Below are 27,431 nucleotides of genomic sequence, written 5' to 3' on the forward strand. Positions count from 1 at the left end.
AGTGCTGTGATTACTGATGTGAGCCACCTTGCATGGCAGAAGTGTCTTCACTTCTGCCCATACTTTTTCAGGAACTATGACGCCTCTTTTCTTCAACTTCTGCCCACACTTTTTACTTCTTCTTGCCTCCTTACTGCCATTACTGTAAGTTACTTTCTATTATCTTCCAAATCTCACCTCCAGAGCAAATACTAAAAGGAGAAACAGGCCAGGCGTGGAGGTTCATGCCTGTAATCCCAGCACTTTGGGAGGCCGAGGCAGGAGGATCACAAGATCAAGAGTTTGAGACCAGCTTGTCCAATATGGTGAAACCCCATCTCTACTAAAAAATACAAAATTATCTGGGCGTGGTCGTGCTTGCCTGTAATCCCAGCTACTCGGGAGGCTACAGCAGGTATCACTTGAACCCAGGATGTGTTGTGGTGAGCCGAGATAGCACCAGCCTGGGTGACAGAGTGAGACTCTGCCTCAAAAAAAAAAAAAAAAAAAAAAAAAGGGAGAAACAAAATATCTAATCAAAAAGCATGGTCAAGATAAAGGGAAGAGGTTAGGGGTTAGGACAGGGTGTACATGAATGGGCAGCATCTAGGGATCTAGGGCAGGAAACCCTAAACAGTTCTGAAGGCAGTAAAGCTTATAGAAAATTTACTTTTTTTGTTTGTTTGTTTCTTTTTTTGAGATGGAGTTTTGCTCTTGTCGCCCAGGCTGGAGCGCCATGGTGTGATCTCGGCTCACTGCAACCTCCACCTCCCGGGTGCAAGCGATTCTCCTGCCTCAGCCTCCCAAGTAACTGGGATTACAGGCGTCAGCCACCACTCCCCAGCTAATTTTTGTATATATATTTTTTGAGACGGAGTCTCGCATGTTGCCCAGGCTGGAGTACAGTGGAGCGATCTCGGCTCACTGCAACCTCCACCTCCCGGATTCAAGCGATTCTCCTGCCTCAGCCTCCCGAATAGCTGGGACTACAGGCGAGCGCCACCACGCCCAGCTAATTCTTTGGATTTTTAGTAGAGACGGGGTTTCACCATGTTGTCCAGGCTGGTCTTGAACTCCTGACTTTATGATTCGCCCGCCTAGGCCTCCCAAAGTGCTGGGATTACAGACGTGAGCCACTGCACCTGGCCTAATTTTTGTATTTTTAGTAGAGGCGGGGTTTCTCCATGTTGGTCAGGCTGGTCTGACCTCAGGTGATCCACCCACCTCGGCCTCCCAAAGTGCTGGGATTACAGGCATGAGCTACCGTGCCCAGTGAAGATTTACTCTTCTTGTCTGGGCTGTGGGGTCCAGTCTTTAGCATAGAATCTCTTGACAGCCAAGACAAATCTCCCTTTCCACCAGCCTTTGGAAACCATGTGGGTTTTCAGTACAAGTCTGCCCTCAGGCCAGCTGAGCTGGGGACAAGGAGAGATGGCTAGAGGCCTTCTGATTGGCCCCTTACTGTGTTGAGTCATTATGCTGCACTGGGGTTGTCTAGGGACCAACTAGGATGGGAAGACAGATGGAGTCAGCTCAAGCCTGGCCCCTCTAGCACATCCCAAATGCCCTGATGAAATTCTCAACTCCCTGCTGCTCCCCACTCCTTGTCATTTTCCACAGGGCCTCATCCAGGTGTCTCTTCTCAGCCAACAGTTCTTAGGATCCTAAGATTACCATCTTCAAGTCTGAGGAAAACTGTCATCTTAAAATCACAGAACAGTAGAGCTGGAGGGACTTTTTTTTTTTTTTTTTGAGACAGGGTCTCACTCTGTTGCCCAGGCTGGAGTGCAGTGTGCAGTGGCGTGATCTCGGCTCACTGCAACCTCTGCCTCCTGGGCTCGAGCGATTCTTGTGCTTCAGCCCCCCGAGTAGCTAGGATTATAGGCATGTACCACCACACCCGGCTGATTTTTTCTGAATTTTTAGTGGAGATGGGGTTTTGTCATGTTGGCCAGGCTGGTCACGAACTTCTGGCTTCAAATGATCTGCCTGCCTCAATCTCCCAGAGTGCTGGAATTACATGCGTGAGCCACTATGCCTGGCTAAACTGGAAGGACTTCTAAATGGAGCAGTTCCCAAATGTTAGTGTACAGACCACCTGCATCTGAATCAGGGCTCCACACCAGCCCACCTCAAACAAAATCTGTGGAGGTGGGACCTGGTTATGGGTGTTTTTAATATACTCCCCAGGGATTCTGATGAGTCACTCTAATCCTCTGAATCGATCTGACAGGAATTCTTAATGGTCACCCAGCTTCTGCTTGCATACCTCCAGAGATCAGGAACTCCCTACCATTCTGGGAACAGCTCTGATGGTTGCTCCTTCTTTTTTTTGGTTATTTTTGAGACAGTCTCATTCTGTCACCCAGCCTGGAGTGCAGTGGCCCGATCTTGGCTCACTGCAACCTCCACCTCCTGAGTTTAAGCGATTTTCCTGCCTCAGCCTCTCGAATAGCTGGAATTACAGGCATGTGCCACCATGCCCGGCTAATTTTTGTATTTTTAGTAGAGACGGGATTTCACCATGTTGGCCAGGCTGGTCTTGAACTCCTGACCTCAGGTGATCTGCCCGCCTAGGCCTCCCAAAGTGTTGGGATTACAGGCATGAGCCACCATTCCTGGCCTCTTGCTCTTTCTTTGTTTAGTATAAATCTGCCTTCTTATGATTCACTTTGTCTTGACTCTGCACTTTGAGGCATCCCAGAATAAGAGTGTTTCCTCTTTTCCAAGGCAGCTTTTGCTGTTTAAGGCAGTGATCTTGCCTGTTTTCTTCCCTAGTTCCTACAACTGTTCCCCACAATGATTTCCTAAGAGCGCATCCAGAACCAAAGGCATCCTCAGGTGTGGTTGACTTCTTGTGCAGAATACCAAGAAGCCTTTGGTGGCTCCCTTTCCATAGGACGAAGCCAAAGCTGCCAACTTGGCTTTCCAGGCCTTTCGTAATTTGGCTCCATCACTGTCCAAGGCTCCTACTCATCTGTTACTCCCCCAACGTGCTGTCACTACATACGCCTTTTTTTTGAACACACCAGATTTGTAAATCTGTGTTGTTGTCCATGTTTATTCCACTATCTAGATGGCCCCTACCCACACTCCCAGCTCCCTCCCTTCTCCACAGTTTCTGATCCTCCTTTACGATTCACCTAGGCTGGACGCAGTGGCTCACACCTGTAATCCCAGCACCTTGGGAGGCTGAGGTGGGCGGATAATTTGAGGGCTGAGGTGGGCGGATCATTTGAGGTCAGGAGTTCAAGACCAGCCCAGGCAACATGGCAAAACTCTGTTTTTACTAAAAATACAAAAATTAGCTGGGTATAGTGATGCACACCTGTAGTCCCAGCTACTCAGGAGGCTGAGGTGGGAGGATTGCTCCTAACTCCTCCCTATTTATTGCCTCCTTTGCAGATACACCTTTGACTGCATGTATTAGATTGTATTTGAATTGATAACTGGTCTAAAACAAGTACGTGAGAAGACACAAAGCATAGGGGAAATGTAGATAGTAAATCTTCCTGGAGTGTCCATTTTAGTTGGTGCTAAGTCATTTACAACATTTATTGGCTGGGCATGGTGGCTCATGCCTGTAATGCCAGCACTTTGGGAGGCTGGGGTGGGTGGATTGCTTCCCGGGGTTTGAGGCCAACCTGGGCAACATCCGGAGACCCTGTTACTACAAAAAATAAATGAAAAATTGGCCAGGTGTCGTGGCATGTGCCTGTAGTCCTAGCTGCTTGGGAGGCTGAGGTGGGAGGATCATTTGAGCCCAAGATGTAGAGGCTGCAGTGAGCCACGATCCCACCACTGCACTTCAGCCTGGGCAACACAGTAAGACTCTGTCTCAGAAAAATAAAATTATCAACATAAAACAAGCACAACAATATTATGAAGCAACATATAAAAGCACATACATTTTAAATTTTATTTATTTTTTGAGATAGAGTCTTACTCTCTCACCAACCAGTGTGCAGTGGCATGATCTTGGCTCATGGCAACCTCCACCTTCCAGGCGCAAGTGATTCTCCTGCCTCAGCCTCCCGAGTAGCTGGGATTACAGGTGCACGCCACCATGCTTGTCTAATTTTTGTATTTTTAGTAGAGACGGGGTTTCACCATGTTGGCCAGGCTGGTCACGAACTCCTGACCTCAAATGATCCACCTGCCTTGGCCTCCCAAAGTGCTAGGATTACAGGCGTGAGACACCGCGCCCAGCCCACATACCTTTAAATAGTCAATTTCACTGGGAAAAAAGGTAAGACTGTTCTAGATTGAGACACTAGAAAGAATAGCCAAAATATAAAACTTGATTATCCTTGAATGAAAAATAGCTAAAAGACATTTTTGGTGCTGGTATGATCATTAGATGGTATTAGGAAATTGTTTTTAATCTTCTGAGGTATAGTAATGGAGAACATTCCTAGGAATGATTACTGGAATATATATATATAAAATATATAATATATTCATTTAATAATATTTGGGAGTAAAGAATTATGATGCTTGAGCTCAGTGTGGTGGTGTTCACCTGTAGCCTCAGGTACTAAGGAGGTTGAGACGGGAGACTTGCTTGATCCCAAGAGGTCAAGTCCAGTCTGGGCAACAAAGCAAGACCCCATCTTCAAAAAAACAAAAATTGGGGTCGGGCGTGGTGGCTTACACCTGTAATCCCAGCACTTTGGGAGGCTGAGGTGGGTGGATCACGGTATCAGAAGATCAAGATTGTTCTGGCCAACATGGTAAAACCCCATCTCTACTAAAATACAAAAAATTAGCTGGGCATGGTGGCACGTGCCTGTAGCCCCATCTACTTGGGAGGCTGAGGCAGGGAAATCGCTTGAACCTGGGAGGTGAAGGTTGCAATGAGCCAAGATTGTGCCACTGCACTCCAGCCTGGCGACAGAGAAAGACTCTGTCTCAAAAAAAAAAAAAAAAGAAAAGAAAAGAAAAAGAAAAAAGAAAAAAGAAAAGAAAATAATTATGGAGGACGTCTGCATCTTACTTTCAATGGCCAAAGTCAAATATGTATGTGTATATGTACATGTGTGTGACAGTGCAAAGATTTTGAATTATTGAATCTAGATGGCATACAGATGTTCAGTACGTTAATCTTTCAATTTTTATGTTTGAAAAAAAATTTTTTTTGAGACGGAGTCTCGCTCTGTCACCCAGGCTGGAGTGCAGTGGTGCGATCTCAGCTCCCTGCAAGCTCCGCCTCCTAGGTTCACGCCATTCTCCTGCCTCAGCCTCCCGAGTAGCTGGGACTATAGGCACCTGCCACCACGCCCGGCTAATTTTTGTATTTTTAGGGAGACAGGGTTTCACCGTGGTCTCGATCTCCTGACCTTGTGATCCGCCCGCCTCAGTCTCCCAAAGTGCTGGGATTACAGGCGTGAGCCACCAAGCTTGGCCTATATTTGAAATATTTTAAAGTAAAAAGTTGGAGGATCACAGATTCAAGGTAAAATTTATTTTAAAAAAACTTTTTTTTGAGACAGGGTCTCATTCTGTCATCCAGGCTGGAATGCAGTAGCGCAAACACGGGTCACTACAACCTCAACCTCCTGGGCTCAAGTGATTTTCCCACCTCAGCTCCCAAGCAGCTGGGGCTACAGGTGCAGGCCACCACATTCAGCTAATTTTTAAAAAAAATTTTTTGTAGAGATGGGTGGGGGGGCGGGTCTCGCTTTGTTGCCCAGGCTGGTCTTGAACTCCTGGGCTCACGAGATCCTCCCACTTTGGTCTTGCAAAGTAGTAGGATTACAGGTGTGAGCCACCAGGCCTGGCCAAGGACAACTTTTTTTTTTTTGACACAGGGTTTCACTCTTGTTGCCCAGGCTGGAGTGTAATGGCGCAATCTCGGTTCACCACAACCTTTGCCTCCCAGTTCAAGCAATTCTCCTGCCTCAGCCTCTCAAGTAGCTGGGATTACAGGCATCTGCCACCATGCCTGGCTAATTTTGTATTTTTAGTTGAGATGGGGTTTCTCCATGTTGGTCAGGGTGGTCTCAAACTCCCGACCTCAGGTGATCTGCCCACCTCAGCCTCCCAAAGTGTTGGGATTATAGGCGTGAGCCACCATGCCCGGCCAAGGACAACTATTAATAAGTAAACAGGACAAGGCTCTGGCACTCCACTAGGAAAGATTAAAACTTTCCGAGCCTGTAGAACAGTGGTTCTCAAACTTGCACCAGAATCACCCAGATGTCTTGCTAAAAGACAGACTACTGAACACTTTACGCCCCCAAAATTTCTTGAAGGAGAAGTTACCTTGGCTTTATGCTGCCCTCCTGACTCTAGTTCTAGCCATGGCCAGCACCAGTGTTCTCAGCCTTGACTGCATACTGGAATCACCTAAGGAAGCTTTAAAACTTGATGTCAACCTCAGAGATTCTTATTTATTTTAATTTTTTTTTTTTGAGACGGAGTCTCACTCTGTCGCCCAGGCTGGAGCGCAGTGGTGCCATCTCGGCTCACTGCAAGCTCCACTCCTGGGTTCACACCATTCTCCTGCCTCAGCCTCCCGAGTAGCTGGGATTACAGGCATCAGCCACCACATTCTGCTAATTTTTTTTGTATTTTTAGTAGGGACAGGGTTTCACCATGTTAGCCAGGATGGTCTTGATCTCCTGACCTTGTGATCCGCCCACCTCGGCCTCCCAAAGTGCTGGGATTATAGGCGTGAGCCACCGTGCCTGGCCAGAGATTCTGATTTAATTGGCAGGCCTTGGTGGGGCACTAGAAACTGTACTTCCAAGAAGTTCTCAAGTTGCGGATGCTGTTGGTCCAGGAATCCCACTTTGAGAATCACTGCTCTAGAGCAGGATTTCTCAAAAGTATCACTCATGACATTTTAGAGCGGTTAATTCTTTGAGCGTCTCTGGCCTCTACCCAGTATATGTCTGTAGCACCCCGCTAGATAGCTCCAGACATTGTCAAATTGTTTCCTGGGAGGCAAAATTGCCTGAAGTTGAGCAGCACTGCTCTAGAAGATCTAAGTTAAAAAACAATGCAAGAGTCTAGGTGGGTTGCAGTGTCAATTGAAGAAAATAAGTTGAAGCCTAGAAGAAAGAGTTTGGGACAACCCAGGGCTTAATGCAGAGGATGGGAATCCATGTAGGCTTCTTTCAAAGAAGCATCACTATGTGTCTGGGGTTCAGAGACAACTGATCAAAGGGCAGGCTAAGAGCTCAGACCTGGCATCATTTGGTTCCACAGGAACAGGGCTGTCCATTTTAAGTCAGGTCCCTCCCTCTGTCCTGGGACATCAGCTGTCAAGCCCCAAAGACTCTTGGAAAAAGCAATCCTGTCCTAACCCAAATGGCCTGACAACCTTTCTTTAAGGCTCAATTGCCTATGGCTCCAAATTGCTCAGAGCTCTCTTTTACCTCAGTTTCCCATTCTCCTACTTTGAGATGTTAATAAGCGGCAGATCAGTCTATTAGTAAGAAGTAAATGCTCTAGTTTTGTTGTAAAGAAGCAACTCTGGTAAGCCTTTAGACCTGTTCTTTCTAGCTACAAACTAGATCCAATCCCTGAAAAAGATTGTTCTTGTCTTTGAAACCAGCAACTCTGCCTATTACCTATTTACTTGAAATAGAAGACAATGTCTGGAGGCTTGGATCTGCTTCCCTACAGGACTCATCCTTGCATAACTTCACTAGACCCATGAAGGTCTCCAGGGATTAGCTTCTATAACCTGAAAAGGGATCGACCATCCCTGAACAACCAGGGGAAGACAGGACCAATTTTTGTTTTGATGGGCTGGCTTGTAAATAAACTGTTTAAGGGTTTAGGACTGAATGGGATTAGGGCTACTGACTAGGAGAAAAAGTAATTATATCAAGGAGGCCAAAAAAAAAAAAAAAAAGGAAAAATAACCTGAAAATCCACCTCCCTGAAAATTCAACCCACAAAACTCAGCCACGCAGCAAAAAAGAAATTTGGCTCTTTAAGTGCCAACAGGATTAAGTGCCAGAGATTGTAGAAGTCATAAAGGGAAATTAACTGAAAACCAGAGATGCCATTACTCATTCGGGAGCAATCTATCTCTCCCAAAGTGAGAATACAATCTGCATCCTCTGGGGATCTTTTATACTCAAATCTTTATTCCCCAGGCTGGGGCTTCTATTTTCTTCAAATTCTAAATGGTGCTGCTATTTCCTGCTAATGGCTTCTACCCAGTCTCTTGACGAAGGCACCTGGGAGGGGACTGAAGGTGAGGTTAGAGGAAAGCCCCTGCAGTCTCCAGGGTCTTGGCTCTTCCCAATCACTGCCAACTTCTCAAAGGATTGGTAGGCTTTTAAAAGGGCAGTGTCCAGGTTGAAGCCCTGTTGTATTCCAACCCAAGAAAAGATGAGGGTGGGTGGAAGGGACTGGACCAGTTTTCAAGTACAGGTTGAATATCCCTTATCCAAAATACTTGAGACCAGAAGTGTTATAGATTTTGGATTTTATTACTTTTTTTGAGACAGGATCTTACTCTCACCCAGGCTGGAGTGCATTGGCAGGATCTTGGGTCACTGCAGCCTCCACCCACTGGGCTCAAGTGATCTTCCCACCTCAGCCTCCCAGGCAGCTGAGACTATAGGTGCATGCCATCACGCCTGGCTAATTTTTGTATTTTTTGTAAAGACAGGGTTTTGCCATGTTGTCCAGGCTGATCTCAAGCAACCCTGGGCTCAAGGAATCTTCTCACCTTGGCATCCCAAAGTGCTGGGATTATAAGCATGACCCAATTTCTGAACACCTGCATATATATAATGAGGTATCTTGGGACCCAAGTCTAAACACAAAATCCTTTTGTTTTATATATACCTTATACACATAGCCTGATAATTTTGTAAAATATTTTAAATAGTTTGTGCATGAAACAGTTATTATTATTACTTTTTGGAGATGGGGTCTCACTCTGTCACCCATGCTGGAGTGTTTTGGCATGAACATAGCTCACTGCAGCCTTGACCCCCTGGGGTCAAGCGATTCTCACCCCAATCTTCCAAGTAGCTGGGACCACAGGTGTGCACCACCACACCCGGATAACTTTTAAATTATTTGTAGAGATGAGGTCTTGCTATATTGCCCAGGCTGGTCTTGAACTCCTGGGCTCAAGTGAACCTCTCACCTCAGCCTTCCAAAGTGTTGGGATTACAGGTGTGAGCCAGTGTCCAGCTGGAATAAACTTTTGAGTGCGACCTGTCACATGAGATTAAATGTGGGATATTCCACTTGTGGCATCATATGGACCCTCAAAGTTTAAATTTTGGAGCATTTAGAATTTTGGATTAGGCATGCTGATACAGTTTGGATAGCTGTTCCCTCCAAATCTCATGCTGAAATTTGATGCCCAATGTTGGCGGCAGGGCCCAGGTGGAGGTATTTGGGTCAAGGGGGTGTATTCCTCATGAATGGCTTGGTGTCCTCTTTGTGGTAGAGTTTTCATGGGCTATTTATAAGTACATGGCACATCTCCTCCTCTCTTGCTCCTTCTCTTGCCATGTGATACACCTGCTCCCCCTCTGCCTTCCACTATGATTGGAAACTTCCTGAGGTCCTCACCAGAAACAGATGCTATGCTAGTGCCACCCTTCTTGTACAACCTGCAGAACTGTGAGCTCAATAAACTTATCTTTATAAGTTACTCAGCCTCAGGTGTTTCTTTGTAGCAATGCAAAATGGACCAAGACAGATGTTCTACCTGTATGTGGACCTGGTGCTTAAAAGGGATTATTAGGGAGTGTTTGGTGATACTGCTGGAGGTGTGAAAATCAGCTTGCATACTATCTTTGTCCAAATCTCTCCTGGTTAAAGGTGTAACCAAATATATATATATATTGCTCAGACCAGAAATCTGAAAGTCACTATTCCCTTTGGAGATTCTACCATACTATGTATATTAAAGGCTCTAAACAGTCCTGCAGTAAATAAACTAGCTTCACTTTATTTAACCTGGTCTTGGGCATGGGATATTTATGCACCAAAATATCTAACAAACTATCTGAAAAACAGTGTTCTGTGCAATGCACTTTAGGAAACCTCAACCTATGGATCACGTATATGAAGTACAAACTTTCTAGGATTTGGCTTTTAATTCTGTAACTTTACTGTTTGCTGCTCCCCAACTCTAACCATTCTCAAGTTCTTTTTGGTTTATAAAATGTGCCACACTTTCAAGCTTGTGCCTGTTTTTTCCTGAAATGCACATGTTCTTTGTCCATCTGGCAAGCCCTACTCATCCTCCAAGTCCCAATCTAAGCATAATCACATAATCTGTGAAACTTCCTAAATGCTCCAAGGCAAAATAAGTTGTTTCCTCCTGTGTTTCCAGTGCACTTCATTCAAACTTTATTCACTGTATTAAAAGTAATTGGTTTGAAAGCTTTACCATCCTGCTGGTTCCCTCATTAATGAGTTGTATAAATCTTTGCATGTGCTCACTTAAAAAAGTAATGAATCTGAGATGGTTTTTTCTACTGGTGTGTGCACTTCTCAAGATGGCAAGGACAGTACCTTATTTATCTCTGTCTTCAGCAACAATGATCATGCCTGCCATATAACAGGGGTTGTTTGTTGAATGATGATGCCCCAAACCCAGGGCAGACAGCCTCTCTCTAACTTAAGATAAACAGATGATTCAGGTTTGTGAGCCAAAAGTATAAAGCCAAACAGGCTCAGAACAGGTTAGAACTGTGAAGATCTCTTTGTTCTGAGATAAGAGATTCAGAAAAAACACACTCTACTCCCTATTGCCAGATGAGATTCACTAGTGTCTATCTCTGTGCTGGGTGTAGTCACCCAGTGGTCCAGGGAGACGGTAACCTGTCTTAGTGGTAGCAGGCAAGTAATAGAATTTCTTTTTTTTTTTTTTTTTTTTTTTTTTTGAGACGGAGTCTTGCTCTGCCGCCCAGGCTGGAGTGCTGTGGCCGGCTCTCAGCTCACTGCAAGCTCCGCCTCCCGGGTTCACGCCATTCTCCTGTCTCAGCCTCCCGAGTAGCTGGGACTACAGGCGCCCGCCTCGTCGCCCGGCTAGTTTTTTTTTTGTATTTTTTAGTAGAGACGGGGTTTCACCGTATTAGCCAGGATGGTCTCGATCTCCTGACCTCATGATCCGCCCGTCTCGGCCTCCCAAAGTGCTGGGATTACAGGCTTGAGCCACCGCGCCCGGCCCCGTAATAGAATTTCTTAATGTCCCTGTCTGTTTATGCAAAGCCAGACAAGTAAACAGAATCATAAAGGTGTCTCAGATAATGTCATGGTTAAGTTGCACCCAAACATTCTTGTATTCCATTTGAGTTGAGTTTGATGCAGCATTCTGACCAATGTCATTTCTACCAGCTGAGACTGCCCCAAATCTGCCCACTTTCAAGAGCCTGAGTATAGAGAATGCTGCTCAGAAAAGTTCTTTTGGCAGGAGGCAGAGTAAACACAGGCTCTGCTCATTAAAGATCAGGTGCAAGGACACAAAACCAAGTTCTTTTTTTTTTTTTTTTTGAGACAAAGTCTTGCTCTGTCGCCCAGGCTGGAGTGCAATGGCACAATCTCGGCTCACTGCAACCTCCGCCTCCCAGGTTCAAGAGATTCTCTTGCCTCAGCCTCCCTAGTAGCTGCGATTACAGATATGCGTCACCACACCTGGCTAATTGTTGTATTTTTAATAGAGATCAGGTTTCACCATGTTAGCCAGGCTGGTCTTAAACTCCCGACCTCAGGTGATCTGCCTGCCTCGGCCTCCCCAAGTGCTGGGATTACAGGCGTGAGCCACCACGTCTGGCAAAACCAGGTTCTTTTAGAACTTATTTATCACGTCTTGGCTGCTCTGCTTCTAGTAGGAAAAAAATATTGTTACTGATAAATAATTATTCTCTGTCATTTTCATGGAAGTGAGTAAACCTAGAAACACAGAAAAGGGGGGGGGGGGGGGGACAAGTGAACAGCTTCTTGGAAGTTTAAATGAACTATATTCCGTGGCCACATCAAGCTCTACTCTGATTTATAGCAATCAAGCCTCAAAAAAAAAAAAAAAAAAAAAAAGACAACAATAATTCCAATCCACATGGCTCTCGTATAAAGGCATCTATTTGGCTTTTAATACAAAAGGACTTAGAGAAATACAGAAAGAAAATATCATACAAGTCAGTCTCACAAAAAAAAAAAAAAAAAAAAAATCCCAACCAACAAATTTGTCACATTGGGCCTGCATTAGAAAACAGGAAAAAAGAAAAAGAAAAAAATAAAACAGTCCCTGAAATCTGGCAGGTGGTTTTTAGAGGCCACGGGGAGCTTGGGGAGCTTGCCTTAGTCATCCTGGTGAAATGGGACAGAAGTGGTTTTTGGAATATGGCCACCGCCTCCTGTTTCTTGCTAGCAATGGTCAACTGAAGGGAGGGTGCTAGCCTGGGCATCCAACATTTGATGTCAGTTATGCAGTCTGAGGTCTCAAAGACAAGTGGCCTTGGAGTCTTCCATTCCATATCTTCACTGAATCTCTCCCATATACAATCTCTTGTCACTCGATGCTGAGATAACTGAGGTAAAAAGAACAGAGAAGATACCTAGAAATAATGAAGGCTCAAGAGGAGACTTGGTGCTCAAGGGCTCTTGTGTCAAGAGCCAATTTTGGTATAAAAAAGCAGTTGGACTTAGCTTAAATTCCCTTCCTAAACACCATCCACAGGAAATTGTAGCCTGGCTTTTCAATCCAAGTCCTCTAATATCATGAGGATGACTGTATGATGGGAAATACATTATCAGACACTAAATACTGATGTCTCTTGTCAGTCAAACACCAAGAAAAAGACTTTCCCAATCATTGTAGAAAAGAGGAATCTATGGCTGTGCCAGTCATGTTGTAAATGTGCTTCTGCTTGTTATACTTAGTCCTGGAGAAAGTTACAGTTTCTCCTTTAATTCAAGGCTTAAATTATTTGGTTTAGCCAGCCACAAAATTTTAAGCTGAAATTTATATCCAAATATTAAGAAGAATCATTCTTGGTTGGGCGTGGTGGCTCACACCTGTAATCCCAGCACTTTGGGAGGCCGAGGCAGGTGGATCACCAGAGGTCAGGAGTTTGAGACCAGCCTGGCCAACACGGTGAAACCTCGTCTCTACTAAAAATACAAAAATTAGGCAGGTGTGATGGTGGGTGCCTGTAGTCCCAACTACTTGGGAGGCTAAGGCAGGAGAACTGCTTGAACCTGGGAAGGCGGAGGTTGCAGTGAGCCGAGATCTTGCCACTGCATTCTAGCCTGGGCGACAAGCGTGAGACTCTGTCTCAAAAAAAAGAAAAAAAAAAAGTATCGTTCTTTTATCCAAATACATCATTGAAACAGACTTGATGGAAGTAAATAAAAAAAAAAAAAAAATTAGACTTACCAACTTCCTTTTGAAATTAAGAAGAAAATAGAGCATTGCTCTTACCCTTACCACTTCTGACCAGTGGTGAGACTGTTATTGATACCCACATAAAGACTGTTTGCAGCTGGGCACAGTGGCTCACGCCTGTAATCCCAGCACTTTAGGAGGCTGAGGCGGGTGGATTACTTGAGGTCAGGAGTTCGTGACCAGCCTGACCAATATGGTGAAACCCGTCTCTACTAAAAATACAAAAAAAAAAAAAAAAAAAAAAAAAACACACAACCAAATTAGCTGGGCATGGTGGTGGGTGCCTGTAATGCCAGCTACTTGGGAGGCTGAGGCAGGAGAACTGCTTGAACCCAGGAGGCAGAGGTTGCGGTGAGCTGAGATTGCACCATTGCTCCAACCTGGGCAAAACAGCGAGACTCTGTCTCAAAAAAAAAAAAAAAAACACACACAAAACACCAAAGGCTGTTTGCATGGAAATTCACATAAAACAGACACCCACTTTTGCCTCTGTATTTCCAGGATCCCTACGGGGAGATTTCCAGTTTCCCTTTCCCCCTCATTGGGAAAGACTTACTGATGGGCTCGTCAGGGTGGAAAGCAACTTCGTTGATGGAGCCAGCATGGCCGGGCAGCTTATATAATATTCTCCTGCTTGTGGTATCCCACACATACACAAACCTGTAAGGTATCATGAAAAGCAAGGGTAAGGCCTCCTAGAGCTTGGGGTAAGGCAGAGGCATGGCTTTTTAAAGGAAATGGAAGCAACAATTATTTACTTACCTTACATTTACTGAACCATGTTCTGGCTTTTAGAAACTAGGCATACAGAGTTTGAATAAGACATGAACTCAGCTCTTGAGCAATGGGGTGGAGAAATAAGAATAACTAAAAATATAAGCATTACTGGCATGTTTGAATACAAGCTTCTGAAATGGGAAATACCACAGGGAAGAAAAGAAAGGTTTTCCTGCAGACATCACACAAAAACCTTTTTCAGAGTGTCTAGTATAATTAGGCTACAGTTAACTTCATACTCATCCAGGAAGTCTAAAAGGTAACACAATTCATGGCAGGGTGGGAGCCTAGGCTGCAGATCCGGGTGAACATTTTCGTACTATATTCAAACAGAGCCCGGAGAAAGGACAGGAAGGGTCTGGTATATAAAATATTTATACTATTTGCTAACCTAACACTCACTTGAGTCAAATTTTCCATTGAATTATCAGGCAGAAGGAATACTGAATTCTAGAATGGGAAGGGGCCAACAGAAATCAGCTTGTCTAGGTCGGGTACAGTGGCTCATGCCTGTAATCCCAGCACTTTGGGAGGCCGAGGTGGGTGGATCGTCTGAGGTCAGGAGTTTGAGACCAGCCTGGCCAGCAAGACGAAACCCAGTCTCTACTAAAAATACAAAAAATTAGCCAGGTGTGATAGCGTGTGCCTGTAATCCCAACTACTCGGGAGGCTGAAGTAGGAGAATTGCTTGAACCTGGGAGGCGGAGGTTGTAGTGAGCCAAGGCCGTGGCACTGCCCTCTAGCCTGGGTGACGGAGTAAGACTCTGTCTCAAAAAAAAAGAGAAAAAAGATATCAGCTTTTCTAAACTCCCTATTTTAGAGATAAGAAAACTGGGGCACAGTGACGTTTCCAAGGCAATACAGTTCATCAATGGCAAAACTAAAATTAGAACTCTTAAAGAAAAAAAAAAGCTTATTAGAAATGTTCTTAGGAAGACAACATTTTTATTTGTCATTAACAAAAATTATGAGGCTGGGCATGGTGGCTCACGTCTATAATCCTAGCACTTTGGGGGGCCAAGGCTGATAGACTGCTTGAGCTCAGGCGCTTGAGACCAGCTTAGACAACATGGTAAAACCCCGTCTCTACAAAAAAATTAGCCAGGTGTGGTGGTACATGCCTGTGGTCCCAGCTACTCGGGAGGCCAAGGTGGGAGGACTGATTGAGTCCAGCAGGTAGAGGCTGCAGTGAGCTGAGATGGCACTACTGCACTCCAGCCTGGGTGACAGAGTGAGATCCTGTCTCATGTGTTTTTCATGCTGTATAATAAAGGTAATGTAATAGGCTATAGAGTTTTAAACTTCTTTCTGCTGAAATACTCTGAATACTACTGAAAACTACCGAAATACCAAAATAACACAATGTAATTTCTGCAATGCTAGAATAAAAAAAGTTTACATATCTCTTCAAAAGTGATGAATAGTAACAGAAGATGTCATAAAAACGTGATTTTTTTCCTATTCATTCGGTAGTATTACAGCCAGTATTTTTATCATCACAGGCCATAATTTTCACTTTATCCACTTTAATAAGTTCTATCACCTTTTGGAATTCAATATCATTGAATATAAAAGTCTACATATTATCACAGAATCTTTTTGTTTTTCTAAATTAATGTATTTTTTTTTTTTTGTAGAGACAGTGTCTTCCTATGTTGTCGAGGCTGGTCTTGAACTCCTCGCCTCAAGCGATCCTCCCGCCTTCGCCTCCCAAAGTGCTGGGATGACAGGCATGAGCCACCATGCATGGCATATGGCAGAATCTGTATGTATTTAGAGAGCCACTGAAATCAACTCTGTTCCTAACCCTCTGAGCCAAAATGATGCGTTTATAGCCTTATTAAACTGAAGTAAAACTTGAAGGGCAAGTTCAGTGAACTGCTGAGATTGTATGAGCTCATCTAGGCTCTCCTGAAGACTGTTTCCCAAAGTAGTACTTCTGTATAACTGATATGACATGGCTTAGGAAGAAGAAGTTGTTTTTCTTATTCAAGCTTGCCTTGATGCCCTGTGCTGAAGGCTTCCTGCCATGGAGCAGACAGAAGTGACCAGGAGCCCAGCAGGGGGTTCCTATGTTCCTGATCACTTCTTCAGCAGCCACAGAAACTACAGAGCTGAACCCAAGACTCTGGAGCTCTTAATATACTCCCGTATTTTACTTTCACTTAACTATCCATAAATATACTGGCTAAAAATAAAGGGTCTATTATCTTTTTTTTTTTTTTTTTTTTTTTTTTGAGGCGGAGTCTCGCTCTGTCGCCCGGACTGGAGTGCAGTGGCCAGATCTCAGCTCACTGCAAGCTCCGCCTCCCGGGTTTACGCCATTCTCCTGCCTCAGCCTCCCGAGTAGCTGGGACTACAGGCGCCCGCCACCTCGCCCGGCTAGTTTTTTTTGTATTTTTAGTAGAGACGGGGTTTCACCGTGTTAGCCAGGATGGTCTCGATCTCCTGACCTCGTGATCCGCCCGTCTCGGCCTCCCAAAGTGCTGGGATTACAGGCTTGAGCCACCGCGCCCGGCAGGGTCTATTATCTTAATCTGATGAAGTAAAATTCATCTGTTGGTAAATACAAAGGGCTGGTGGTTTTGAAGCAGGTATTTAAAATTATTTACATATTTTGTTTTGTGCAATCAACAACTCACCAGTACTTGATCATAAAAATGGTACATTCACCAGTACTGGATTATAAAATGCCTAGTTCTAATCCAACATTACACTTTTGGTCTAAAATGCAAATAAATAAGAGCTTCTTAATTATACTATTTAGCTGTCATCAGCTAGGCTCCATAGAAACTAAGCTCTGAGCAAGATGGAGGAGAAGCAGGAACTCCATCAGTCTAGACTCCTTGGCTCTGATACTCATGCCCTTCCTACTGTCTTCTTTCCTGTCATGCACAAAAAGGTGGTCCTCATTAATTCAATTATTGGCAGTGTGGCATAGTAAAAAAGTATGAGCTCTGGAGTCAGAAAGACTGGGGTTCAAGTCTCAGTGCAGCTATTTACTAGCTAAGTAAGCTTAGCTCAGAGAAGTTAAATAATTGCAGATCATTTAACTTCTCTAAGCTTCTTAGTTGCAATGATGGAGAAAATATTGATCTCATAATTTTGTTGAGAAAAATAATGAGGTAATATACGCAAAGTGCCTGGCACACAGAATTAATTATAGCTATTGTTATTACAAGTATACTCATCATCAAAACAGAATCTCATGAAGTCAATGGGCTGAATAAATCACTCTTGGCCAAGAGACTGGCCAGCCTTCCTGTAGTCTACAAGACTATATAGAGTTTCAAGTTTGAATAAGAGGAGGTGATCTGTAAGTTATTAGTTAGTAGAAAGGAGAAATTTGCCAAATTCAGGCCAAGCTGAAAAGCAGTTTTCTGAGGATACATTTCCCAGGCACATAAAAGACAGAATCTCAGATCTCCAAGGGTTTACACTTTAAGGCCTCACTCTTGATGGCTGCCAATTAGATGCTAAATTTAGAGGGGTTCCTTGCCCTCTCCTTACTTTGGCATGGCAACATTTGGCAGGAACTAGGAGCCTTATGTAACAGAGCTGCTTGTTGACTTGGGGCTAATTGGCGAGGTGGCCTGTCAAATCTGGCCAACCCCCAGCAGGTAGAAAGGGTAGGCTTTCCTCAGACCACGCTTCCACATGTGAAGTTTTTTTTTTTTTTTTTTTTGAGACGGAGTCTGGCTCTGTCACCCAGGCTGGAGTGCAGTGGCCGGATCTCAGCTCACTGCAAGCTCCGCCTCCTGGGCTTACGCCATTCTCCTGCCTCAGCCTCCTGAGTAGCTGGGACTACAGGCGCCCGCCACCTCGCCCAGCTAGTTTTTTGTATTTTTTAGTAGAGACGGGGTTTCACCATGTTAGCCAGGATGGTCTTGATCTCCTGACCTCGTGATCCGCCCGTCTCGGCCTCCCAAAGTGCTGGGATTACAGGCTTGGGCCACCGCACCCGGCCTTTTTTTTTTTTTTTAAAGAGATGGGGTCTTGCTCTGTTGCCCAGGCTGGAGAGCAGTGGTATGATTGCAGCTCACTATATCCTCAAACTACTGGGCTCAAGGGATCCTTCTGCCTCAGCCTACCAAGTAGCTGGGACTACAGGTGCGCACTACTATGCCTGGCTAATTTTTAAGATTTTTTTTTTATACAGACAGGGTCCTGTCATCTTGCCCAGGCTCATCTTGAACTCTTGGGTTCAAGCCATCCTTCCACCTTGGCCTCTCAAGAGTGTTGGGATTAAAGGTGTGCACCATCGATCACATGTAAAGTTTAAAGGTACAGTGGAGAGGGAAAGAGGAAAAAGATGATACTGTAATTCAGAAAGGGCCAATGCCAGAAATAAACTGCTCATCAGAGAAAAAAAGTATGTATATATAATTTAAAAATTTAATGACAGCCAGGCGCGGTGGTTCACGCCTATAATCCCAGCACTTTGGGAGGCCGAGGTGGGCGGATCACGAGGTCAGGAGATCGAGACCATCCTGGTTAACACGGTGAAACCCCGTCTCTACTAAAAATACAAAAAATTAGCTGGGCGTAGGGGCGGGTGCCTGTAGTCCCAGCTACTCAGAAGGATGAGGCAGGAGAATGGCGTGAACCCGGGAGGCGGAGCTTGCAGTGAGTGGAGATTGCACCGCTGTACTCCAGCCTGGGCGACAGAGCGAGACTATGTCTCAAAAACAAACAAACAAAAAAATTTAATTACAAAAGAAAGATACACTCTTTCTGCTGAAAATTATGTAAAAATACTTAGGATAGTTCTTACTATATCAGAGTATGAGACATCTTAGTCTGTTTCTTAAAGTCTTCTCTAGTAACTTGACAACTTAAAATTCTTTAGCTTTCCCCCTTCTAGGCAGCTCTCTAAACCACTTGCACTCAAATAATCAATGTGATACTTTCACCTGGACTCTTTCTTTTTCCTCTAGAAAATACCTGAATACTTGTCCATTTTTCTTGGCATTAAACTTGTCAGGAGAAAAAAAAAAAGCAGACTCTGGAATTTAAATATGTTCAGTATGATTCATTAATAGAAAGGTATGGGACAGACCACAGTGCAGCTTCTGTGTGGCAGTATTAGGGCCCCAAATAGGGGAAAATCCTAGAATATGCTGAAAGCCCTGGCTAGCCCAAGAAAGGCGTCCTATTTATAGGATGGTGCTTGTTTCAGTAGGGTTGGAAGAGAAACTCTAAAGGGGAGGATAGGATTAAGCTAAAAAGGGTCAAGACATTGCCCAATGGGAGCTAAACACAGGATTTGCTGTCAGGGGGTCTTATCATTCTTTACCAGGCCTCATTTGCAGCCCATCAGACTTGACACCTGGACATCCCTATTCAACCTCTGATTCTTCCCCAAACACAGGTTACCACAGACATGCCAAATACAACAGCATCTGACAGAAAAATTCTCTCCCTTCTGTTTCTCATTCAGCACATAATGCCTGAGCCAGTTTAGATTCATATTTCATAAAGCCTTAGCTGATTAATTCAGCATGGGGTGGAAAATGCCTAGTCTGCATTTTGTTACACCCCGCACCTAGCAATCATTGCACTTCCCACTAACCCAGACACCGCTCTGAATCATCTCCAACACAGATAGGCATTACTAATAGCTGAGCTGCTACGCAGGGTAAAACTGGACTGCCATTCTTCAGCTAGGAATTCATTCATGTAATATAAACGAATTGCTTAAGCACTGACAAAAAAAAGCTCAAGCACTGACAACAGTGTCATGGGTTCACAGAAATGACTAAGATTCATTCCCTAATCTCTAGGAGAAAGTAACTCAGTGGAGGTACCTCACTTTGTCTGTCTGATTGTAAGATGTAATAAATGCTAATAAAGGTTAGATGTATGAAATGGGATTACCGCACAAAGAATAATTAGTTATGTCCAAGAGGTAATAGAGAAAGGGCGCCAGGGACAGTTTACGGATGTAACATAGAGGTGGTACCTAGAGAGATATAGGAGTTTGGATAACGAAGAGGGAATGTGAGAGAGAACCTGGAGGCGAGAGCACAAAAGGAGGTTAGAATATGAAAATTCCATGTGAGCAGCATTGTGACGGTGGGCGAGGTGGGTACTTAATATGTATTCAAATGAACTGAAGCATGGAAGAAGGAGGTGGTAAGGGAGACTAGAGACAGATTATGAGACTGAAATTTATTTTGATGGCAAAGGGAACCCAACAGAATCAAACAAATCGTTGATCCTGTAGGTCTAAAACGTCTCCAAAGTGGGCAGAAATTATGTTTGTCCAACACGGTTTTGAAACCCTTCATACTGCACAGAGTTTCATCTTCCAACACAGTCATAACTCTTTGTCTGCTCTAGCTCCATATCCACGCTTTATGTATCAAACACAAGAAGACATCCTGCATAGCTACATCATTCTTCTTCTTCTTTTTTTTTTTTTGGAGATGGAGTCTCGCTCTTGCTGCCCGGGCTGGAGTAGTGCAATGGCGCGATCTTGGCTCACCGCAACCTCTGCCTCCCAGGTTCAAGTGATTCTCCTGCCTGAGCCTCCCAAGTAGCTGGGATTACAGGCATGTGCCACCACGCCCGGCTAATTTTGTATTTTTAGTAGAGGTGGGGTTTCTCCATGTTGGTCAGGCTGGTCTTGAACTCCTAACCTCAGGAGATCCCCCCGCCTCGGCCTCCCAAAGTGCTGGAATTGCAGGCGCGAGCCACCACATCTGGCCAGCTACATCATTCTTTACTTTGTACCCAGTAATCCTTACCTGTCGGCTGAGCCAGCTGCTATTTTGCTTCCATCAGGTGACCAAGAACATCTCAGAAGGTTCTATGATAAATAAGAATCCACTGAATAGTAATATACCAAACTCCTCTTCGCAAGGCTGCAGAATCACTGAGAGGCTTTACATTTCCTAAGTAGAGTTTTAATTATTCTTCTCAGGAAGATGGTCAGTAATTATCTTATATTCTATGCCCAAAAGAGCATACTTTGTTATTTTACACCATATAAAAACTGTAGAAAATGCTTAACTTACAGTTAATTAGATGGAACCTGACAACAACATTTTGTTCTACTTATAAATGGAGGTTCTCTTTGCTCCACTTATCTTGATACTCATTATTCTTTTTTTTCCCTAACTATCTTTAAGAAAAATACACACAAACCCAACAAATAATAAATTTTGGGTTTTGTTTTTTTTTTTTGAGACAGGGTCTTGCTCTGTTGTCCAAGCTGGAGTACAGTGGCACAATCATAGCTCACTGTAGTTTTGACCTCCTGGGCCCAAGTGATCCTCCCACTTCAGCCTCCCAAGCAGCTGAGACTGCAGGCACACGCCACCACAACCAGATTTTTTATATTTTGTAGAGACAGGGTCTCACTATGTCGCCCTGACTGGTCTCTAACTCCTGGCCTCCCACCTTGACTTCACAAAGTGCTGGGATTACAGCTGTGAGCCACCGTGCCAGGTCTAAAAAATAAAATTTGATTTATACAGTGAAACTGAATCTCAATGAGCTCTAAAAAAAAAAAAAAAATTAATCTCTATTAACAAATTCTCTGAGGGGAAAACCTTTTTTCAATAGAGCTGACCTTGAAATTTGAGGGTTTGAAAAAAATTTTCTCTCTCAGAACTTGGGCTGTGGTAGTTACTGAGGGGAGAGATGTATTCTTAGGGTTCTAAAACACGTGGTCGTAGGATGGGGAAGCAGGTAGGGAGACCATCTGGGTAACAGCTATGGGAGCTTGGGTTCCATATGGAAAACTGATTTAGGAGGGTAAAATTCACAAGTAATTAAAAGGCCAGGAGTGTCCTGTTGAAGGTGGTGTCAAGTCAGATGCCCTCAGTTTGAGGGCTGGCTCCATTCCTTTTGGGCTATGTGACTGGCTTCTCCCCAGTCACTATTATTTCTATTAGCTTTATTTTTGGCAACAAGTTTTGATTAAGAGCAGTGTTATAGGAATGAAGTCCATTCTTAGCAGAGCTACTGCTCTCTATCCTTAGTACCACCTTAAATGTTTCTCTGAAGTAAATGAACAGTAAAACTCCTCTGCCAAGCAGAACTCACCTTTTCAAAGTTGTGCACATTTCCTTGAAATATCTTTACACACCTCTCTTTGGGGGCAAATGGCCGGACATCCCAGACACGAACTGCAAAACAAATCCAAATAAACAAACCAACCAAAACAACTACCGGTCAGAGGCCTCCTGGGCACCCAGCTGAAATTAGTATCATGTCAATCAATGACAGATGCTGTTTCCTGGATGGGTGAAGTCCAACAAGACACACTGCTACCTGTTAAGGCTCTTCTCTTTTTCAAGCAGGAAAATACATCTAAATCCCAATAACTGGGGCTAGCTGAGGAGGCAGGAAAGAAAAATGTCACACTCAATGTTGGTAATTTACAACAGAATGCAGTTGGGTGTGATACTAATTTCAAAAAGATACTTGCAAGATTTATCTGCCAGCTTAGAGTCACATCTAGCAAAGCTTCAATGTGACAAACTAAATACCATGAACTACTGTGACAATGAACTTATAAAAACCAACCTTACATTGCCCTTTCCTAATTTCCCTCATATGGGCACCTAAGAGTCTAAAACTGAACAAGGTCAGATATATATATAAAATATATAAAAGGTTAAATAAATCAAAAGAGCACTGTACCATACCAAAAATCAGAAAAAGTAAACATTGATTCTAATTCTAGCTCTGTTGCATATTTGGGTGATGTCAGGTAAACAGTGAGATTGTTTGTGTCTTGGTTTTCCTATTCTGTAAAATGAAGAGAAAATTATCTGTCTTCTTTTTTAAATAATACTATTGACTGACTGATTGAGATGGAGTTTCGCTCTTCTTGCTCAGCCTGGAGTGCAGTGGCGCAATCTCGGCTCACTGTAACCTCCGCCTCCTGGATTCAAGTGATTCTCCTGCCTCAGCCTCCCAAGTAGCTGGGATTACAGGTGCCCACCACCACACCTGGCTAACTTTTGTATTTTTAGTAGAGACGGGGTTTCACCACGTTGGCCAGGCTGGTCTCGAACTCCTGACCTCAAGTGATCTACCCCGCCCAGCCAATAACACTATTTTAAAGAATATTTGTAGGCAACAAACAAAAATAAAGAATTTATAATTTTATTACGCAGCCATAAGAAATTATTATATTATTTTTTCCTTATTTTAATATCAATTTAGGAAACCTCATTGTTCCTCATTATAAAGAATGCTAGAATTAGCTAGGCATGGTACTTGGGAGGCTTGCTTGGGCCTAGGAGTTTGAGACCAGCCTGGACAACACAGCAAGATCCTGTCTTATAAAAAAAATTAAGGGAAAAAAAATTTTTTAATGCTAGATTATATGTGTATAAACATCTATTGTAAGCAGTAGCTATAGCCGTTGTAACTGACGCTATACCTGTAGTGGAATTTCAGTGATGTCATTTTATTTGAGTATGAAAAAAGTATTATCAATCCTCGGAGTCAGACAGGCATAAAAAGGCAAAGCTATGAATGAACATTTGCTACTGAGAATACAGTCAAAAGGTAAAGATTTCCATTCATTCACCAAATACTTATTAAGTAGCCAATGAATGTCAGGTATTGTTTTTGTTACAAAATATCAGGGAATACATTTAGTTCCTGACAAGCCTATAAATTTGTATACCAGGGCCATTTCCAAACTCCCTCAACATTAAGCATATAATCCAGCAAGTCACCTTACTTTTCTTCTATAGTAACCCATCCTCCCACCCTACAACTCAAAAACAAGTAAAGAGAAAGAACAAGAGTGTGTTTGTGTAAATCCAGAATGTTTTAATGAAGACTTCTTCCCACACCAATGCTTTCAGAGTGGGGAGGGAAGACAGACTGCCAGGAAAGAGCAAAAGAGATCATCCAAGCTTGGTGCTGTCTGAAAACGCACAAGAACTGCCTTGAATAGACCCCTCTAGATTCACATCTTTTTCATTAAACTCATCACCTACAGTTTCTAGTATTCTGTTCGATACACAGAATACCAGAGCTGAGATGGGTCTTAAAGGTTAAGTCCAGCCCTCTTATCAATGTTAGAAACTGATGCCCAGAGAGAAGAAATGCTGTGTGCAAAGTTGTTCAGGGACAAGATAGAGATCTGAGACTACAGTCCTAGATTCTTGACTATCTCACCTAAAGTTTTCACCATTACAACACATTCTAATCGTCTGATGGAATCTGTGAGCAATCTTTGACTTTCCTTGGATCCTGGGAGAGATTTCCTCTCCAAAGTTACCTGTATTGTCCATTGCATTGGACAAAAGATAAGAGCCTTCAGAACTTAAACTCAGGCCAGTCACTGAATCTGCATGGCCTCTCATGGTGTAGGTTAGCTTGTTCTGGCGCAGGTCCCAGACCTGCAAAAACAAAAAGGTGCCCCCAGAAATCAAATTAATAAAAGCAGAGAAAGAGAATGACAAGAGACAAGCGTCAATTGCCCAGAGACACTGATATTACTCTACTATAAAACACAGGATTTCTGTCAAAGAGAAAAACACTTTTTTTTTTTTTTTTTTTTTTGAGTCAGGTCTCACTCTGTTGCCCAGTGCAGTGGCATTATCATGGCTCACTGTAGCCTTGACTTCCCAGGCTCAGGTGATTCTCCCATCTAGGCCTCCCCAGTAGCTGGGACTACAGGAGTATGCTACTATACCCAGCTAATTTTTTTTGAAGAGACAGGGTTTCACCATGTTGCCCAGGCTAGTCTTTAACTCCCAGGCTCAAGCGATCCTCCCACCTCATCCTCTCAGTGTTTGGATTACAGACATGAGCCACTATGCCTGGCCAACCTCTGTCTTTCTAAAAAGGTAGTTAAGGTTACCATGTTTGACTAGATAAATATAAATGAATGCATATCAAATGTTAAGATAAACTATTAAACAAAAAAAATAGAATTCAGAAAGGTTATTTTCAAATCATAGCAAAATAAAGAAAAACTATTATAGAAAAAAACTAAAGAGTGCTTAAAATGCTTAAACTATGATTCTTAGCCATTAAAAATTATTATAAATACATAAAACGAATAAGTTTGTCATTTAAAAAGGCATTATGATTACATGTTTAATTTGTGTTAACAATATGAAAAACATAGATACTTAAAATTTTTCATTTAATGTAACAATATGTGACAATAAATGTATATATATGTACATGTATGGGTATGTACATGAACACACACTATGGAAAAGCACATTTATTAAAAGAAAAATAAATAACAGATTCATTATTGCTTGTATAGAAAGGTAAGACACAGAAAATAACCTAAATGTCAAGCAGGAAAAACAGGTGGTTTATTAAATTATGTCTCATAGGCACGTCGCAAAACTGAATTCTCATACAGGAGATAGCATGACAGAGTAGAAAGAGTGGTGACTTAGGGTAGGAATAAACTGGTCCTTGTCACTTAAGAGGTATGTATCATTGGGTCACTAACTCTTTCTGGGCCTGTTTCCTGGTCTGTAAGATTAGCTACTTCTTATGGCTGTTGTAAGGATTATAAGAATGCTTAGCATATGCCTGGCACATGGCAGGTCCTCAATAATGTGTAGCTATTATTAAGCAGTTCCTAAAAATAACTCAGAAGACCAAATGTAAAAATATTTACATAATAAGCTGTTAAGCATAAAAGGAAAATACAAAACAGTATTTATCCTTACACAGACTACAAGTATGTAAAATACATTATTTTCAAGCTAACAGAAATAGTCTGGAAAATCACATGGCAAAAAGAACAGTAATATTACATAAAACACAAATTTTCCCCCAATTTTATTTCATATTGCAATGTAGTTTTTTTCTAAGTAAATAAAACTTTTGCTGTTCCTTAAATCAAGACAATTTTCCTTATCTAGAAATGAGTTAGGTGTTACATAGCAGAGCAATACATAGGGCAGACAACTCCACTTTCTCCATCAGTAACTCACTATGTGTAGAGCCCAACACATTTTCCATACGATCTTTTTTTTTTTTTTTTTTTGAGACGGAGTCTCACTCTGTCGCTCGGGCTGGAGTGCAGTGGCCGGATCTCAGCTCACTGCAAGCTCCGCTTCCCGGGTTCACGCCATTCTCCTGCCTCAGCCTCCCGAGTAGCTGGGACTACAGGCGCCCACCACCTCGCCCGGCTAGTTTTTTGTATTTTTTTAGTAGAGACGGGGTTTCACAGTGTTAGCCAGGATGGTCTCGATCTCCTGACCTTGTGATCCGCCCGTCTTGGCCTCCCAAAGTGCTGGGATTACAGGCTTGAGCCACCGCGCCCGGCCTCCATACGATCTTTTTTATATCAAGATGTTTGCTGCTTCAGTAATCAGGAAAGCCTGAAATGTCTGACATTTTGTTCAAGCTGTTGTTCCTTCTCTTCTGAGAAGGTACTGTTGAAATCTAGCTTTGTAACAACTAGGAGAGAATGCACTTTGCCAACCCCTCACAGAACTTGTGTGTTATTTCCAAACTTCCTCTTTGAGGCCTGTACACCTTGTTTGTGCAGGGCCAAAAAGTATCCAGGATTTGCCACAAAAAAAAATCTACAGCAGGGGTGGCTCACTCCTGTAATCCCAGTACTCTGGGAGGCCAAGGTGGGTGGATCACCTGAGGTCAGGAGTTCAAGACCAGCCTGGTCATGGTGAAACCCCTTCTCTACTAAAAATACAAAAAATTAGCCAGGCATTATGGTGCACACCTGTAATCCCAGCTACTTGGGAGGATGAGGCAGAAGAATCACTTGAATCGGGAGGATGAGGCAGAAGGATTGCTTGAACCGGGAGGCGGAGGCTGTAGTGACCTGAGATTGCACAACTGCACTCCAGCCTGGGCAACAAGAACAAAACTGTCTCAAAAAAAAAAAAAAAAAAAAAAATTCTACAGCAAGAATTTAAGCAAAACATTTTGCAAGTATCCTAATCAGCTGTTCAATGAAAATCTGTGCATCTGATTAGTGGCAGGTACTACTGGAGATTAAAAAAAAAGACATGGCCCCTGCTCTCAAGGAGTGTTCAGTATAACAAGGAAAACTTAAGACGTTTAAGCAAGTAACGAGAGGCCTATGCAAGGTATAGTTGTAAAGTGGGCAGAGGGGTTAACCCTGGTGGAACAGAGATGAGAGTGAGAAAGGGAAGCTTTCACAGAAAATGAAGTGCCTGAGCAGGGTCTGAAAGTTTTTTTTTTTTTAAACTTAGACAAAGTGGAAGGGTATTTACTAGGAGAAGATAATTTGTGGAAGTAGAGGGGCATGGAAAAAACTGCTGGATTGTAGGAAATTAGGCACCCAGAGGCAGCAGATGATGAGGTA

At 43.3% G+C, this 27,431-nt stretch overlaps 1 protein-coding gene and 1 pseudogene across 1 annotated transcript in view; both read right to left on the reverse strand.

Moving 5' to 3' along the window:
- Positions 1-12,030: 12,030 nt before the first annotated feature.
- SNRNP40 (small nuclear ribonucleoprotein U5 subunit 40) overlaps positions 12,031-27,431 on the reverse strand; it is a 39,721-nt gene continuing 24,320 nt past the window's right edge. The window contains exons 6-10 of the mRNA XM_010353658.2: positions 24,384-24,504; positions 22,184-22,266; positions 20,881-20,942; positions 13,911-14,014; positions 12,031-12,497 (exon numbers count right to left, since the gene is read on the reverse strand). Of these exons, the coding sequence (XP_010351960.1) occupies positions 12,448-12,497; positions 13,911-14,014; positions 20,881-20,942; positions 22,184-22,266; positions 24,384-24,504 (420 nt within the window). The 3' untranslated portion in view covers positions 12,031-12,447. The remainder of the gene's footprint in view (positions 12,498-13,910; positions 14,015-20,880; positions 20,943-22,183; positions 22,267-24,383; positions 24,505-27,431) is intronic.
- On the reverse strand, positions 15,290-16,337 carry LOC104654449 (annotated as a pseudogene).

This window comes from Rhinopithecus roxellana, chromosome 12 (assembly GCF_007565055.1).
Source record: "Rhinopithecus roxellana isolate Shanxi Qingling chromosome 12, ASM756505v1, whole genome shotgun sequence".
Taxonomy (NCBI): domain Eukaryota; kingdom Metazoa; phylum Chordata; class Mammalia; order Primates; family Cercopithecidae; genus Rhinopithecus; species Rhinopithecus roxellana.